The 16484-nt window shown below is 41.9% G+C and overlaps 1 protein-coding gene across 2 annotated transcripts in view; it reads left to right on the top strand.

Annotated features, from left to right (window-relative positions):
- The first annotated feature begins 550 nt into the window (after positions 1 to 550).
- Positions 551 to 16484, top strand: part of LOC133446931 (A disintegrin and metalloproteinase with thrombospondin motifs 2-like) — a 148538-nt gene continuing 132604 nt past the window's right edge. For both annotated transcript variants that reach the window (XM_061725153.1, XM_061725152.1), the window contains exons 1-2: positions 551 to 790; positions 2532 to 2956. In XM_061725153.1, coding sequence (XP_061581137.1) covers positions 703 to 790; positions 2532 to 2956 — 513 coding nt within the window. In that variant the 5' untranslated portion in view covers positions 551 to 702. The remainder of the gene's footprint in view (positions 791 to 2531; positions 2957 to 16484) is intronic.

Here is a 16484-nt window from a genome sequence, read left to right as displayed (position 1 = left end):
AGGGCTAGTAGGATTTCCTTTTCTTTTTTTTTTTGTTCTGCCTGTAAATTGGACCCCTGGGTCCTGCAAACACTGCTGTGCGCTTGCGGTCGTCAGCCACCGGGAGCGCTGCTGTTCAGCCAAACGCAGGACGCTCCACTGGCACTCAAAGTTTCCGAAAGGCTTGCAAGCACATCAAAAACCGGCGGAGGGAAGAGTTTAGCGGTAGTTACGATCCCAGAAAGAGCGTCCAAGTTGTAAAAAATGAATTTAAAGTGAACCTCGCGCTTGGAGGTGTGATAAAAGCAGCGCGTCTTAGTGTGCGCGTCGGCCGGCCGGCCAGCGCTCCCTGAAACATCCCTGAAACATCCTCCCGTCTCCCGGCGGAGACGCGCGGGCAGCGGGTGGGTGTGTGGTGTCAGAGCACCAGGGAAATATCGCCCAGAGAAGAGTTTGGGAGACGCTGAGAGCGGAAAGAAAGCAGGAGTTGAGTGAGAGAGGGAGAGAGTGAGAGTGAGAGACCTCGGCGGAGAGGAGGAGGAGGAGGAGGAGGAGAGAGAGAGGAGGGAGGAGAGCTCCGTCTCTCCCGGTGCACTTGGCAGTCTGGTTGCGGACTGCTGTTGCTGTTGCTGTCGTGGCGTGGCTGGTCGCAACCAGGCGGGGGAACTTCACCACACTGGAGCCCGGAGTCCCACTCTCTCACCTGCGCAGTTCGGAGCTGCCATGGGTCTCTGGCGGGGATTCACCGTCCTCATGATTCTGCCGGCCTTCCTGCTGCACACAAGCGGCCTTTACATCGCCAGTAGCGTTGGTGAGTACCTACAGCACACTTTAAACGTGCTCAGTGTTTATACTGGGAGCTGGTCTCCCATCAGCAGGGCAGCAGCTGGCTCCTCAAGCGCTCCCTGGAAGTGTGCAGCTGAAGGGCGACCCTGTGCGCTCTCTTCTGCTTCTTCTCCAATGTTTGCTTTTTTTCCAGTTTTGGTAAAATAACGCAATTTGCAACTTCTGGGTGTCCTGTTGTTGTGTCTGCACTTTCTGAGGGTCCCTCAGCAGTGCAAGCATTGCTGTGATCTGCCCCCCTTCCCCTCCCCACCTCCTCCTCCCATGCAGGGGATGGTTTTTATCCGAGGTGTTAAGCCTGGATTATGGTTTTGCGTTCAATCGACGCACGTAGCCTACGGCGTAGGGTACGCGGCGACGCATACCGTACGCCGTAAGCTCTGCGTCGGTGTAACGCGGAACCATAAATCAGCCTTTACGGGGCATCACATGCGCCGGTGTACTGGGTTGATTTTTGCAGCGATAGCCTATCTGATCCGGCCGCTGTCGCATCTATCGATCCGTCACTAGACGCAGGAGTCGGATGTCAGCCTATTGATCACACTATTAGCAAATCGTTCCTCCGTCGTGGAGATTTAAAGCGATGTTAACAGAGTGCGTTTGAGTTTATCAGTATGCAAACTTTATAAATTAAGACATATGGGTGCAAACGGCAGTGCCAAGTGTGCAGCAGCAACTACATTCGGCTGAAAACACAAACTGTGTGACTCTCGAGATGACACTGACACTATTAAATGGCCTTGGGCTGTATGTTGATGCGAGCATCTCTCCAGTCGTCCCCAAAATGCATCTGTATTGTCAATGTCACGTGTGAACATTTTTTTTTTTTCAAAGAAAATATCAGGACCTGGCTTTGTGCGAGAATTAAAATCACTCATGTCGTGCAGTACCTAGAGGGAAAGTTGATGACATGGGTGTCTACAAAACTGCAGTCCAGTGTGAAACATGTTCAGAAGAAGTCCCTAATGAGAACAAATGTCCATAGGATTAATTTCTTTTTTCTTTTTTTTTTTCTTTTCTTCAATACTCGGGGTCGTCAATTTGAGTTCGAGATGATTGACAGGGATAAAACAGCGCGAGAAAGCCGCAGTTTGCACCTTGAACTTGTGCCGGCTTTCCTTTTTGAGGGTGGAAGGGCAGAGAAGGTGTCAGGAGCGCAGCGCTGCTGAGGCTGCACGCTGCCGCGCACAGGGGTCGCCTCTGGGTTCATGGGTGGGGCTGTGCATGCATATCTGTGTGTGTGTGTGTGTGTGTGTGTGTGTGTGTGTGTGTGTGTGTGTGTGTGTGTGTGTGTGTGTGTGTGTGTGTGTGTGTGTGTGTGTGACTATGTAAATGTTACGGCTCTGCATCTGTGTGTGTCGGTGCACGTGTCTGTTCTTTTGACGCAACTTGGAATAAGAAATAAATAATTCCATCGCAGTCTTGACATTTTTCTAATCCCTTGTTTTTCCCTCCCACTTCTTTTTTCCATCCTCCTGTTCACCCCTCTGCCCGTTTTCTCCACCGTTCATTCCTCATTCTTCTCCCATGACGTCTCCTCCCCTCCATCCTATGGTTTCTTTCTTTTTTATCTTCAACCTCTACTTTACCTCCCTCTTAATAATTTTCCACATGCTCATATCTCCCTCACCCAATAAAATTCTTTCCCCATCTCTCATGTCCTTTTCCCCCCCATCCCCCTACCCAAACCCCACTCTCCTCCCCCCTAGACTCCCTGCAGCATGTCCTGGGGGAGTATGGACTGGTTAGGCCGATCAGTGTGGATGCAGAGGGCCGCTTTCTGTCACACGCCGTCTCAGCTGGACGTGAGGCAGGAGGGCAGTCCCGTAGGCGCCGGAGGAGGGAGTTAGGAGAAGGCAATGATGAGTGGGAAGGACCAAGAGAAGCTGAGGAAAACCAAGAGCACGTGGCTCGTCAGGAAAGGCTTTACTACAATGTCACCGTCTTCGGCCGGGAATTCCACCTGCGTCTGCGTAACAATGCAAGGCTGGTGGCCCCCGGAGCCAAGATCGAGTGGCATGACGACAGCGACAGCATCCGGCACACTGAGCCACTGCTGGATGATTGCCTGTATGTGGGTGACATCACGGACACGCCTGGAGCCACCGTGGCTATCAGCAACTGCAATGGCCTGGTGAGTGGGAAACCCTTCTTACATTTGCTTTGTCACTTGGACAGAATCACACGAGGGGACACAAGAAAAAAGATTGAAATATCAAACGCAAGATATGTGACCTTTTTTTTGGTTGCTGGCCTTAAAAGTGAGACTTTTTCAGGGGTCAGACTTACAGTATGATGTGCCACTCTCCCTGTTCCCATCGATATTAGTTGCCTGCATGAGAAATACCTGAGTCATGTTTTTATCTCTCTGTCCTCTTCCTCTTTTAGTTTACATCTGTAAAGTGGGAGGGAATGTTAATGGAATACTCGGATGTTTACCGTTTGTCATATTCATCACTATCTCAGCTTTTTGAATATTGTTACTTCCACTACAACAACAATCAAATTTAAACCGCTTCCTGTGATAGAGTGTGAGGATTGTGCACAGGAACTGAGATGAGAGGATGCAGAGAGATGGAGACCGGTGCTTGAGGAAGAGGTAGAATGGATGAATGATGACGATAGGCCTCAGGGAAGTGTTAAATAACGGCAGGTACATTCAGGGAAATGTGCAAGGGAATATATAGGGAATGTAAGGAAGAGGGGGAGGAGTTCCCCTCATTAGAAAAGTGTTCATTAGTCAGCCAGATCCGCCCACCAGTGGAGCTGAGCAGCAGCAACTGGATCCGTTTAGGGTTGAGGACACAGGGGACTAAGCCAGCAGCTGAGAGAGAGCAGGCAAGGAGCCAGGATAGCAGAGGCCTGACATGCCCACTTAGTCTGACACCAGCCAGCAGCAACTCACCGCTGTTGCTTCTTTGCTCCAGACTGTCATTTCAGGGCCTACAGGCAATCTCTTGGAGAGGTCTGTGACAAAGTCTAGTTGTAACAGTTCACAGATCAGCCAGTACAAATCTTTGATTTATTGACTGCACTCCAGATTTCAAAAATATATTTACATACAATGATGCTGCCTCTGTCACTCCTTAATGTGAGAACAGTCAAGTCATGTTCTACAGAAATGAATCAGTGCTGGTGCTATAGAGGAACCTTGGTTGGTTACCTTGGTTGGTGGTAACAAGCCTTTGCAATGACAAGGTTGAGGAAAAATGCTGTAGCAGACAAGGAAACCTTGAGCATGGGATTCCACTAACTGGAACTCCAAATATTTAGCCAGTGGGAGACACTCTGCTCACATGACTATACAGGTTGAATTGGGCAAAATGTAATTTGTTTTTATTTTACTTAATTAATTACTTAAATAATTATCATACCTTAAAGATGTTAGCAATAAACACACAGTTGCACGCAACAGTTAGTGCCCCACTCTTAATCATATACTTTTTGTGTGAATGCATGAAAAAAAAAATCATCTGACAGCAGTAGATGTTAGTATCAGACCAATACAATGACATACAGTATAACCATTTGCTCTATACCATTATTAATTTAATACAAGCAATAAATCATGCAAATTATCAAAAACACTAACAGAAATAATAAAAAAAAAATTGCAAAAATAAGTACCCCAAAGATTCAATAGCTTGTAGATCCACCATAACCAGAAATTCTGTAGGTTGAAATAGTTATGTCCTGTAAGAATTTATCAGTTACTCGTATCAATGGGGAGGATTTTTGGCCTGTACAAAAACATACCCTCGTTGAGGTTTTTGCTTATGCTCAGCCCTTCTAACATCTATGAGGCACCATGTCATCTGGGTGGGTGTTGGATTTTGACGAGGCCATCTGAAAATTCTGATCATTCTTTTAATTTTCAGCCATTCTGATGTGTATTTGCTGTAGCTTTAGCTTTTGGATAGATGGCCTCACATTTGCTTCCTCAGGGGTTCATGGTCCATTCAATGACTACAAGGTGACCAGGTCCCGTGGCTGCAAGACACCCCCAAATCATCACGCCTCCGCCGCCGTGCTTGACGGTAGACATGAGGTGTTTTTCTACTGAAATTCTGGGCTTTAAAGTTAAACACTTCTGTTTGGTCTCATCTGTCTTTTGGACATTGTTTCAAAATTCTTGTATGTTTTGTTTGGATGCAGTTTTGTGAAGCTTGGTCGTATTCTCTTTTTAAACAAAAGAGCTTTTCTCCTCGAAATCCTTCCAAACAAACTGTGTTTGTATTGTTTTCTTCTATCTAGGCTGTGACTGTAACCTTTTATATCCTTAGTGAGGCCTTTAATGCCTTCAATGTAGCATGTATTTTGAGAGTTTGCATTTTTCTGAGGATTGCATGGTCTGACCTTGGGGTAAATTTGCTTTGACCTTTACTTCTGGGAAAACTGACAACTGCCTTGAATGCTCACTCTTTGTGGATACTCATTCTCACTGTACAATATTGAACATTAGTTAGTTTTGAAATGGTTTTATATAACTCTTTCCAGTCGGATGTGCAGTAATAACTGTTTCTCTAAGATCTTTCCTGATGTCTTTTCTCCTTGGCAATGTGTTAACACACAAATAACACTCTTGACCAGTTGTTTGCTTTATAGAGCTAGGCACACCTTGGGGTGATCAATTCATCAACACAAACCTGTTGATCATTAGCAGGATGTGGTTGCAACTTACACTCTTATGGAATCCCATTGAAGCAGTAATGGGGTACTTAGTATTACCGACATAATTTTTTTTCTGGTTGGCTTATTTTTGTCAAAATAATACTCTCCTGGTGGAAAAGGTTGCATGTCGTTGTATGTCTGATGTTGTACTTGAGCTAGTACTAAGACCCGATGTCAGTATGTTTTTCTGTAAATGAATAAAAAAAAGCAACTTAGGGTTAAAACAAGGAGTACATTCTTCATTCTTGTTCTGGCTAACAAGTGAGATGGCGGCAGATCATAACAACATTTTGCTTCATCTAAGAGGAGGGTAGGATTCATGCTCATGTATATAGTATTGAGGAGTTTGGGGAAGGCTTGGGGAAGTTTATGACGAGATCTGTTTTCTTGAGGAGCTATACAGGGACGGATGAGGAAGGCGACAACACTCCTTGTTTTATTTTTTTAAAGATACAGCCAGAACAAATGCCATGTCATCCATAAATCACTTACCCTCGCTTTAAATGGCAACAGAAAACGAAATCACTGTTTAGTTGTATTGAACTTGTGAAAAACAGAAAGTGGTATATGAATACAGAAATGCACTGTTGCCAAACAGCAAGAAGACTTCTGGTTCAAATCCCAGCTAGAGTCTCTGATTTCATGTTCTCCCTGTGCCTGTGTGGGTTTTTCACCTGAAGCTCCAGCTTCCTCCCACAGTTCAAAAACATGAACGTTAGGTTGATTGATGGTTGTAAAGTGGCCATAGGAGTGAGGTGTGCATGGTTGTTTTTCTCTCTGTTATGTCTGTCTGGCAGTCTGTCTGGGGTGTATCCCACCACTTGCCTGTTAACATCTGGGACTGGCTCCAGCACCTCTGAAAAAGATGAAGCATGTATAGTAAATATCAAGTGTTTGTCAGTTCTCAACAAGTCACTGTGACAAACACAGAATGCAAACGTAACTTTATAGTGTAAAGGGAGCGCTCACAAGGTACCTTTAAATGCACTAAAACTAAAAATGAAAAATAGTTGTAAACAAATAAGAGTTTAGCTTTCAAATTAAGGTAATTAATAGGACAAAAACTAACTTTACTGTGTTACAAGACTCCACAAGAGCCTGGCAAGAAACTCTGGTTTGTGTCAACTCACTGAGGTCACGAGTAGGCAGTTTAAAGCACTCTCCTAGATTTGACTAATTATTATTATTATCATCATTGTTCTTCTTCCACTGTATTTTCTTATTATGACTATACAAGGATAGGAAAGCTGTTTTGTCCTCCACTTAGTTCTCTGCATGGTTAATAGGAGACAGTATACTCACAGTATGCAAACTGGGCAGTGTGTATGTGTGTGTGTGTCCATGTGTTTTTGATCCTTAGTTCAGTGTAAAAATGAAATTAAGCTGCCGCTGAGACTGTTTCTGTCTTCTTGTGTGGAAAGAATGAGGTGCCGCATGAATCAAACAAAATAAAAACTCAAAAGCTTAGCGGGTTCCCAGCTTGTGTTCGAATGTTGGTGTGTTTTGGGCTGTTCTGTTTTTGTGTGTATGAATCTATGATGGCTTAGAAATTAGAGTTGCATTTTAGTTTTTTTTTTAAGTTTTTTTTTGTTTTTGAATTTGCCACTTCCTGAGAAAGTATTACCTCCTTTGACAGAAAAGCACAGGCATCCCCGTTGGAGAAAAAACAGGTGCAAATAATAACACAAATACCATTTATTTACTCTTGTATTGAAGCGGTGACAGGAAAAAACGTGTTCTCGTGGATTCACCAGTTAAGTATACACGACAAAGCTGCAAATAATGAAAAAAAAAAGAAAAAAGATTGGTTATATGCCAGTGTCTTTCATAAAGCCCAGTTAAACAAAAAAGATAAAGCAATTTGAAGTAGCTTGATTTTATCTGACTGATGTATGCAGCAACATGACGAGAAAATCTGTTGCATGCAACCTTTTCAGAGGAGCTTTTTTATTCCTGGTGGCTTGGATTGAACATGGAGAAACATTGTCAATGCTCTGGTGCTGTAAATAGGATTTCCTCGTAAAAATAAGTCAGTTTGGATGAAAACTATTTTTCCATCCAAAAACTGAAGTCAGGATCCCAACTCCTGAACTTTATATCCACATGTGTGTGTTTGAGAGAGAGGAGGTGAGAGAACCCTTGGCCATATATCTGCAGGCTTTTCCTTCAGTATTTGTTCAGGTAGAGATGTGGAGAATGTGGACTGTGCTGGACTGGTTTTGGGCACATATGGGTGTGAGTTCAGTCACATTAATGCATGTGTCTTTTGCTGTCTCATGGGGAATTTTAAGTGTCAGCTGAAGCCTTTCTCCAGAGGATACACAGAGACAGTGATGGCCGGTCAAGGCTTGCAACATTCTTTCTGTTTATTTAATTTTAATGAAAAACAAAATTGTGTTATTATGAAATACTGAAGTGGAGACTGTACATAACGTAATACACAATCTGATAAACCAATTCCACTCGTCCAGAGCTCGCTTTGTTTTGATGAAGGCCAGTATTTCCGCTCTTATGCAAACAGACAGTGCATGCATGTTTTCCAGAGCACGCTGTTAAGTGTCTACCGCACATATTTGTGGTTTGATAAGGTGAAGTTTCCAAAACCATTGACCTCCTGTTTAGATTGATGAGTTATATGCTGAACAACTCTGTAGTTGAATCCTCAGCATGGGACCCAATGGTGGAGAAGCATCTGGAACGGGAGCATCAGAAGAAAGTGAAAAGAGAAAGATAATGGGGGAAAAGACAAAATAGAAATAATATGATTATTTATTTATATATTATGTGTGCAACCATAATATCAGAGCAGTGATGCAAAAGTGATGAAAAATTATAATGATAAGTAATCCTTATGGTTCACACACAGGTTGACGTAGAGATACTTGACATTTTGTATAATTTTGTATAATCAGATGGTACATATTCTGTCAGTGCAGTGCATGGTTTGCAGAAGTCTGTCTTCAGTGTGAGGCTTTGTCTTCCAGGTTGTCCACAACAACTGAAGTAATCAGAACCTGAATAATGGCGTGGCAGCTATTTGTTACCGTGGGAACAGAGGCCAGTGGGCGTGCACACAGGCCAGAAATCCGTCAGAGTGAGAAGTGATCGTCTTGTCCATACCAGAGGAAGTGTGTTACCTGTTATCTCCTCCAGTCCAGGTGGATGTACACCTGGATAACAAAACACAGCTGGGGTGGATGAATCCCACCGTCTCGCACGCATCTAATAAAACATCCTTTTCACAAACATCAGTGATAAAAAAAAAAGCCAAGCTTTTCTAAACCGTCTTTACCCTGATGCATGACTAAAACCAGCTCGCACATTTCTCGTATTGTACCTACCCCTCACGCCCCTCGCCCTCTCTCTGCTTCGCATTTCTTGGCCAGGAGCGGTAGCAGCAAGCAGGAGAGCTCTCCTAATGATGGTATTAAAAGAGTCAGAGGAATGACAGAGAAGAAGACAAAGAAAGTGGCAGACAGCTTTTTGCTCCCCGACAGCCACAGATTCAGAGCTCCAGCGCAATAAAAAAAAAAGAAAAAAGGCAAAGATCAGACAGTGAGAGACAGTGTTCCTTTTCGTGAGCCGTGTTTGTCTGTTTTTAGCAACAGCTCTGCTGCGAAGCATTGATCAGACAAGTGATGTTGAGGGTTAAGGGCTTTGCCCGCTGTACATGCAGACAAGAGTTTAGAGCCAAGGAGCCTTTATGAATGCCATTTAAATGGTACCACTTTCACCTTAAGTTGAATATTTGTTAGCTTCGATTCTGTGAACGTGTTATACTTTTGTTTATACCATGTCTTTGCTGGAGGGTAGCAGAGTGACTTGGTGCTTCCATTGAAGATACTTGGACCTGAGCAACAAAGACAAATGTCAAAGCATTTATAAGTGTATTTATTCCTTTTCTCTGGGCTGGGAAATCATTTTATTTGATATATTCCACCCTGAAGGAGCCAGCAGCATCTTTTGAAGATCTCCAAGCTTGGTAGTCACTGTAGAGACAGCCTATTACTAATGTTATTTTTAATTGTATTTATTTATTTTTTACTGACCAATTTCAAATATATTGTTTTTCAAATTAACATCAAATAAAGAATATCTGTTAAGTGAAGAACTAAAGGAACTAAATGAAGGGCAGCCACAAATATGTGCAAAGGCATTTATATTCTGATATTTGAACACATTTGAAGGTCTGAAGTCGGTGCCTGCGCTACTTTTAGCTGACATGAATTATCGAAGATGTATTTCTGACCTGGGAAAGTGTGCCGCGGCTCCAGATGTTCAATCACCCAGTGAAATCTAACATTTGTCATGACTGATAGGGGCGGGTCATCTAGGACACTTAATTCTGCGGTTTTGTCCATGTTACTCTTCGTTTCTGGCTGGGAATTATGTTTAAAAGTTTGCTGGTGTGGTACTGTTCTGATTTTGTACGTAATGGCTCTTGAACTGCAAAATAAAACCATATTGCAACAATCTGAATGCTCTATTTAACAACTCTAATCCCACTGCTTAACCACCTGGTGACTCAATGCAGGAAGTTGCAAAGCAATATAGCACAACTTCTTGTGTTGACTTTTAAGGGCACAAAAAATTGGGAATCTGGTTACGATACCTTTTACCAACACTGATACCCTCCTGATATTGGCAAGTATTTGCAATGTCTGTATCCGAACTCTACTTAAGACTGTTATTCAGTCTCAAATTTAGAGTGTGCATTGTACAGAAATAAAAATGTGTGGTTGAGCTTTTCCAGCCACTTCTTAGTATTAAGGAATCTCCTAACTAACGACACACATTTAACAGAGACGCGTTTTTACATTTTTCTTCCTCAAGCTGCATTTTTGTTTACTCTTGTTTGTTGACATTAGAAATGCATACATGTGTAATGATGATATCAAAATGGTATCAGTACAGACGGATAGGAAGCTTCAATGGTACAATTCCCTAAAACTTTGTGCATGGTGTTTTGCATCCTGGGCCGTCTTCCAGGGCGCCACATTGGCTGACTGTGGATAATATCCTCAAATAATGTGAAAATAATTTTATTTCCAAATTTTTCGACATGCAAAAATGGGAAATCCTAATAGCTAATTGTTTCTGTGTGACTCGGTTCATCAAATTGACTTTTGTGGACAGATGCCTCATCCAGTCTTCTGCTAGGTACTTTTACTTTACGTTTACGTTACTTTACCTCTAAGAAATGAACTATCGGGTAAATAATGTTACTAAAACTGTTTTTTTTTTTTTTTCTATTTTACTCAGACGCATGTTTCCAATAACTGTTTTGGTATGAATAAACCTGCTGGACCCGACGCTGGAATTTAACAAAAAGGGTGATAAATGACTGGAAATCATTTCTCAGGGAAGCGTAAACAAACAAAAACAGTCACCTTGGCCCCATGAAAGAGAAAAACTGGAGAGACATCCTTAGGACCCCCTCCAACTATTCAGATTATTGACCATGTCTGTTCTCTTGAAGATGATTGTTCACAGTATCAATTAATCATGTGAGCACTATGTCCATTATGCTAGATCCTCCTAAGCTGATGTACAAACAGTTCTTTTCTGGAAAAAAGGTCTTACATCTTAATCATTTACATTCTATTTTTTTCTAAATTTGTAAAATACATAATATTATAAGATAGTACAAACACTTCAGTAGTATATATATTATAAAGTAGTGCAAATACACTGTCACGCACGTATTCATGTGCCAGCTGAGATCTCAATTGCGTGAGTGTCGACAGACCAGTCACGTTAATAGCGCCAGACTTACAATAAATGCTAGTGACACAGACAGTTGCACCAGCCAAGCCCCGACATCAACTCAGTCATTACCTTCACATTAGAAGTCAATTCAGGCCTGAGCCAACCCAGTGATCCATCCAGCCAAACCAGCAGTTAAGCCTGGTCAGGTGTAGCATCTCACTGGGCCCTACAGTGTGTTCTGCCGCTGCGGGTCACACGCTAAGCAGCTCTCAACTGTAATCAGCTCAAATTGAAATGATGACATCAATTACGGCACAGCGCGCAGTTGTTATTGACCCCTGCTCTCGCTGGCCGTGTAGAGTAGACTGCAAATAGACAGAAAATAAGTAAAGGAGGAAGGCCTGCAGGAACCGCAGGGCTGGAGGGAAGGCCTGGTGTGGACGGGAGGCCCGATTGCTGGGATGTAATGGAGTATGAATGAAGAGACAAATCAGCAGGAGAGAGAAAAACGCTCTCGGTATCTGATTGCAGGTTCCACCCTGCTATGTAGCGCCACTCAAACATACAATTACTCAATCTAGGGCTATTATCAGAATCAGAGGAGGAGAGAGGGAGCGAGAGAGAGGGAGAGAAAGAGGCTGAGCAACGCGGAGAGTGAGCCCATTCAGAGGAATGCTACACAGCAAACGAGTGCTTTTACCAGACCCTGTGATTACCGCTGCACTTAACCAGCCCCCTTGTCGATCTTTTTTTTTCTCGCTCCCTGTCATTCACAGACTGCTGGCTCAGTTTATTTGAGTAGCTGAAATAACAGGATTCACCAAAGGAAAATAGGGCAGTGGAACCCTAACAATTTAAGGGAAATACCCCTGTGATGTCACTATATCAGTGGGTTATTTTTATACACTGGTATTTGGAGATGTTGTGGCTGTGCGGACGAGTTAGACTTCTGTAGCTGTCACATCAGAGGGATTTGTACTGTAGGTTCCCGGATGATAACACAAATTGTAACAACTGTAATAAATTGTAATAACTAAATATTATGTGAGGGTATTCTGTTGATGGGTGCTTTATTCAACTTTATTCAAAGTATTTGTAAGGCAGCTGAAATGTAGATTGTGTAGGGCAAAAAGTAGCACATCTGGTTATTTCAGCAACCTTATGTGTCGTACAAACATAAGGATCAGTTGTCCCAATGAGGACAGCCTCATTAGAACATTACAGAGACAATTTACAATTGTATTTAGCACATAAACCAAATAAACAGTAAATAACCGTATTACTCCAGTATTAAGACTGGCATAGCGTATCAGAGACGGTAACATCTACTCGTGGTGCAATATGAGGAGATGCAGTTTAGCCTGATCATAGATTCAACATACTGATCAATTGAGAAAGCACAAGTAAACTTGAGTTAGACTGATAACTGCTTAAGTGGCACTTCATTTCAAGCTCAAGTCACCGGATCATCAAAAAGGGTTGCAGACAAAAAGTGAAGAAAAAAAGGCAGTAACATGGATATTTGACTGTTTTGGAAATGTTTTCTCGTACAGTTGACAACCGCTGGGCCCCTCAGGCTACAGAGCCATGCGGGAAAGCGATCGATGCTCAGCACATCAGCACTTCTGTGGATCTTTGTGGAATCATCCCCTTGTTGGTCTCAACAAGCCTTCGGCCTGAGCGCCCCTGACTAGCCCCCGACCCAACGCAGCACCTGCACTGTTTTACCTGCTTCACTCTTGTCTGGAAGATTTCCTGATATAATCCTCAAAGAAAAACAAAAAAAAAAACACACACAGCAATGAATGTATTTTTTTTTCAAAACTTAAAGACAACAGTACCATCATACTATCAACACCTGTGCTCAATCAGAAGGGAAATAGTTATTTTGGGAGTAGTGAGACTCTTAAATAGCATTTAAAATGTATTTCCGTGTCATGTTTTTACAGTCTAAGGTCCCTTGTTCACTTTTAGTCATAACTCGTCCCCAGAACAGGTATTTATGTTTGGCAGCTGCCTTCACTTTGGATGCTTTTTGTCCAGGCCTCATTTTATTGTTTCTATTTGTTCTTTCTTGCTTGTATTTTGTGCATGCATGTTCATTAATGGGGCAGGGCTTGTCTGGCTGTCTGAATTGTTTTCTGCATACGGTACACATGGATAAAAATCATTTTGCCTGGTGCAGCATGCAGCTAAGAATTGCACTTCATAACAGAAAGTCACACCTTTCTCATCATACCAACGCTTCCTGTTTTGTTTTCTGCAATAGAAAAATAATCACTCCTTCTTTCCCAGTGTATTATGTTTGGGAAGGGGGGTGGGGGGGTGCTAGCACATAAGGACCCAGGGAATTGTTACAGTACCAGCATATGTAATATATTATATAATAATATATTGTATTCTAATAACTGACTGTGTGGGGGCTGGTATGAAGCAGCAGAAGCAAAGAAACACATCTAGTGCTTTGATCAGAGTGACTGATTGTCTGCCAATGTGAACATGGAAAGCTTTGGATACTGCCTATCAATTATATAATCTGTTTGCCAAGATAAAGTGCAGACTTTGAGAGGACCTTGTCTATGTTAAGCCCTGTGTAAGACTTGGATATTTTATAGCTGGACCCCCAAGGTATGTTGCATGTTGCATCTGAATCAGAGACGGAGCCAGGGAGTAGAACAACAAAAAATAGCACAGCTATATGCTGTTGTTTTTTTAATCAGGTTAGATCACAGAAGTACCTATATGGAGTGCAAGGTTGGGTTTAGTTTAAATTTCTTAAGACAGCAAAAGATTCAGAACGTGAAAAGGCACCACGAGTTGTTGTCAGCTTCAAGCAGTATACATTTAATGGATAATCCTAATAAATAAGGATATATCTTAAATCCTGTCTGAATAAATCATTTTCTAATCCAACTGTATAAAATGTTTACAGCGTTGATGCTCTCTTATTCACATGAACTTTATCCTCTCCAGTATCACAGTAGAGCTGGAAGAGTTACCAATAGGGGTGGGTATTGGGAAGGACCTCACGATACGATACGCATCACGATACTTGAGCCACGATACGATACACATTGCGATATCCCGATTATGCGATATCCCGATTATCATATTCTACATAGTTCACCGAAAAATTTAAAAATGCATTACACATCTTAAAATCCAAGTTGTATATATGTACATCAGATGATAGTGATGGATCTTAAAATCCGAGTTGCACGTTCATCAGATTATAGTGACAATTCATGGGACAAACTGAGTCAAAACAATGTTTTATTATAACTATACAAGCTAAAGTTACAACATATTTGTATATGTTTTTCATATTATTTACATCATATGAAATTAACATTAAATTTAGTATGAGGTTGCTTTAATTATGTGGCAAATGATAATAAACACAAGAAAGATGGGTACTAAAACCAAGGACAGGCACAGTGATCAGTCAGTATAGATATAAATCCATAAATAAATAAACCTCTGTCCATTATTTTTCATTTTTTAAGGACAGGCAATTGTGTTATATAAAAAATAAATTATAAAATGAAATAAAACGTGAAATAATACCGGAGCTCAGTGCAGGGCCCTCCCAGGGTTGGTAGAGAGTGGCAATGCCCAGGACTGTCACTTAGGTAGGAGCACTGGGTGATATAATGGGAAAAAAATCGGGGATAAAAAATATTAAAAAAAAAAAAAAAAAAAAAAAAAAAATCGATATTCAAATTTTGAATATCAATATTGAATCGGCTGGAAAAGTATCGCGATATATTGCCATATCGATATTTTTGCCCACCCCTAGTTACCAAACAACCTAACATATGTCTTTTGGTTTTTGGACATTGGGAAGACACCTGCACCCCTCTGTATATTTTAGTGCGACAATATATAATCTTTATGGTATGAATGGACCCTTCTCGTGTGGATGCTTCCCCATTACCTTTAACTCTGCTGGTAATAGCTATTACACTTGATATATTGCTCCGTTTAAGTTGCATCATCCAGGCAGGAAAATATCTGCTCTGATTACTCGCCATTACTGCTCTCTTTTGTGTGATTCTGTTTTTCTACAAATTGGCAACCTATGCCGTTCCTTTCATCTGGACCGATTCACCGAGACGATATCACAGAGGTTTGTGAAACTGTAGGCCTCTAACACGCAGCGCTTTTCCCCAGCAAGACTTTTACATCAATATTCAGCCCCGGTTTTGTTTGTTAGCAGCCCAGAGGTGGGATGGCAGGGCATTCTGTTCCGCTTGAGAGGGAGCAACAGCAGAAAATAATAATAATTTAAAAAAACAAAAACAAAGGGGAAACAAGTTCTGTGTGCAGAGGTGAATGGGTATGACGAAACACAGTGCTTTTACCAGCGGCGCTCGCGTCACTCGGCTCTCAGATAACTCCACAAAGTCGGAATCCTGAGTGTAATCACATACTAATGCTGGAGTGAGCCACCTCTGTTCACAGTGGCAAAACAGTGGCACCTTAACGGAGACGGCTGTAAGTGCTGATATGAAGAGACTGATGTGTGAAAATTGGCCTTGTTCAGATACATCTCACTTCTCCTTCCAGGTTTAGGCATCAAACCCACGTGGTGTATGGATTATAAACCTGGCGAGCAGCAAAAATATGGTTAGCCTTTTAAAAGACGCCTTTACACCAGTCCTTCATGGTGGAAATCTCCCTTTTCAGTTCCCTGGTTGATCCTTTCTGCGTGATGTATCAACTTATCAACCCTTCGCTGTGCTATTCAGCCTGCTCTGTACTCCCCCCAGCTATATTTCATTTGTTTTTCCTTTCGTGCAGTAGATCTCCGTTCCTCCATTAGCTCCGGTTTTCTTCATTTTTATCGTCACAAAGTCTGACAACAGAAATATCACAATTAGATATTTTTCCCAAATGTTTTAATCGTATTCTACGTGCTTGAAAGGTGAAGGTTAGTTGTTTGTAGTTTGGTGTTAGAAACATTAGATGTCACAAAGTCTTATACACTGGAGTGTTTAATAAAAAAAAAACAAAAAAAAAACCCCTCTAACTCCCTAAATGTTCTCATAGTACCCAAATGTCTTAAATATGATACAAAAGAAAAACAATATATCGTTAAAGTGGGATGGGATTTTGTTTAAAGGGATAATAAAAGCTTGAGAAGTAGAAGGGTTTGTCGGTTATTTAATTTGTCAATAGGCTTTGCAAGACTTAGGATACATTAAAATCTTGTCTCTGGCAGGGAGGATATGATCTTTGTTTATATCAGCAGTTAACCTTCACATCTACCCTGCCCTGCT

The sequence above is a fragment of the Cololabis saira genome, chromosome 7 (genome assembly GCF_033807715.1).
Source record: "Cololabis saira isolate AMF1-May2022 chromosome 7, fColSai1.1, whole genome shotgun sequence".
NCBI lineage: Eukaryota > Metazoa > Chordata > Actinopteri > Beloniformes > Belonidae > Cololabis > Cololabis saira.
The sequence above is the reverse complement of the archived record's forward strand: the minus strand, read 5'-3'. Positions and strand labels throughout refer to the sequence as shown.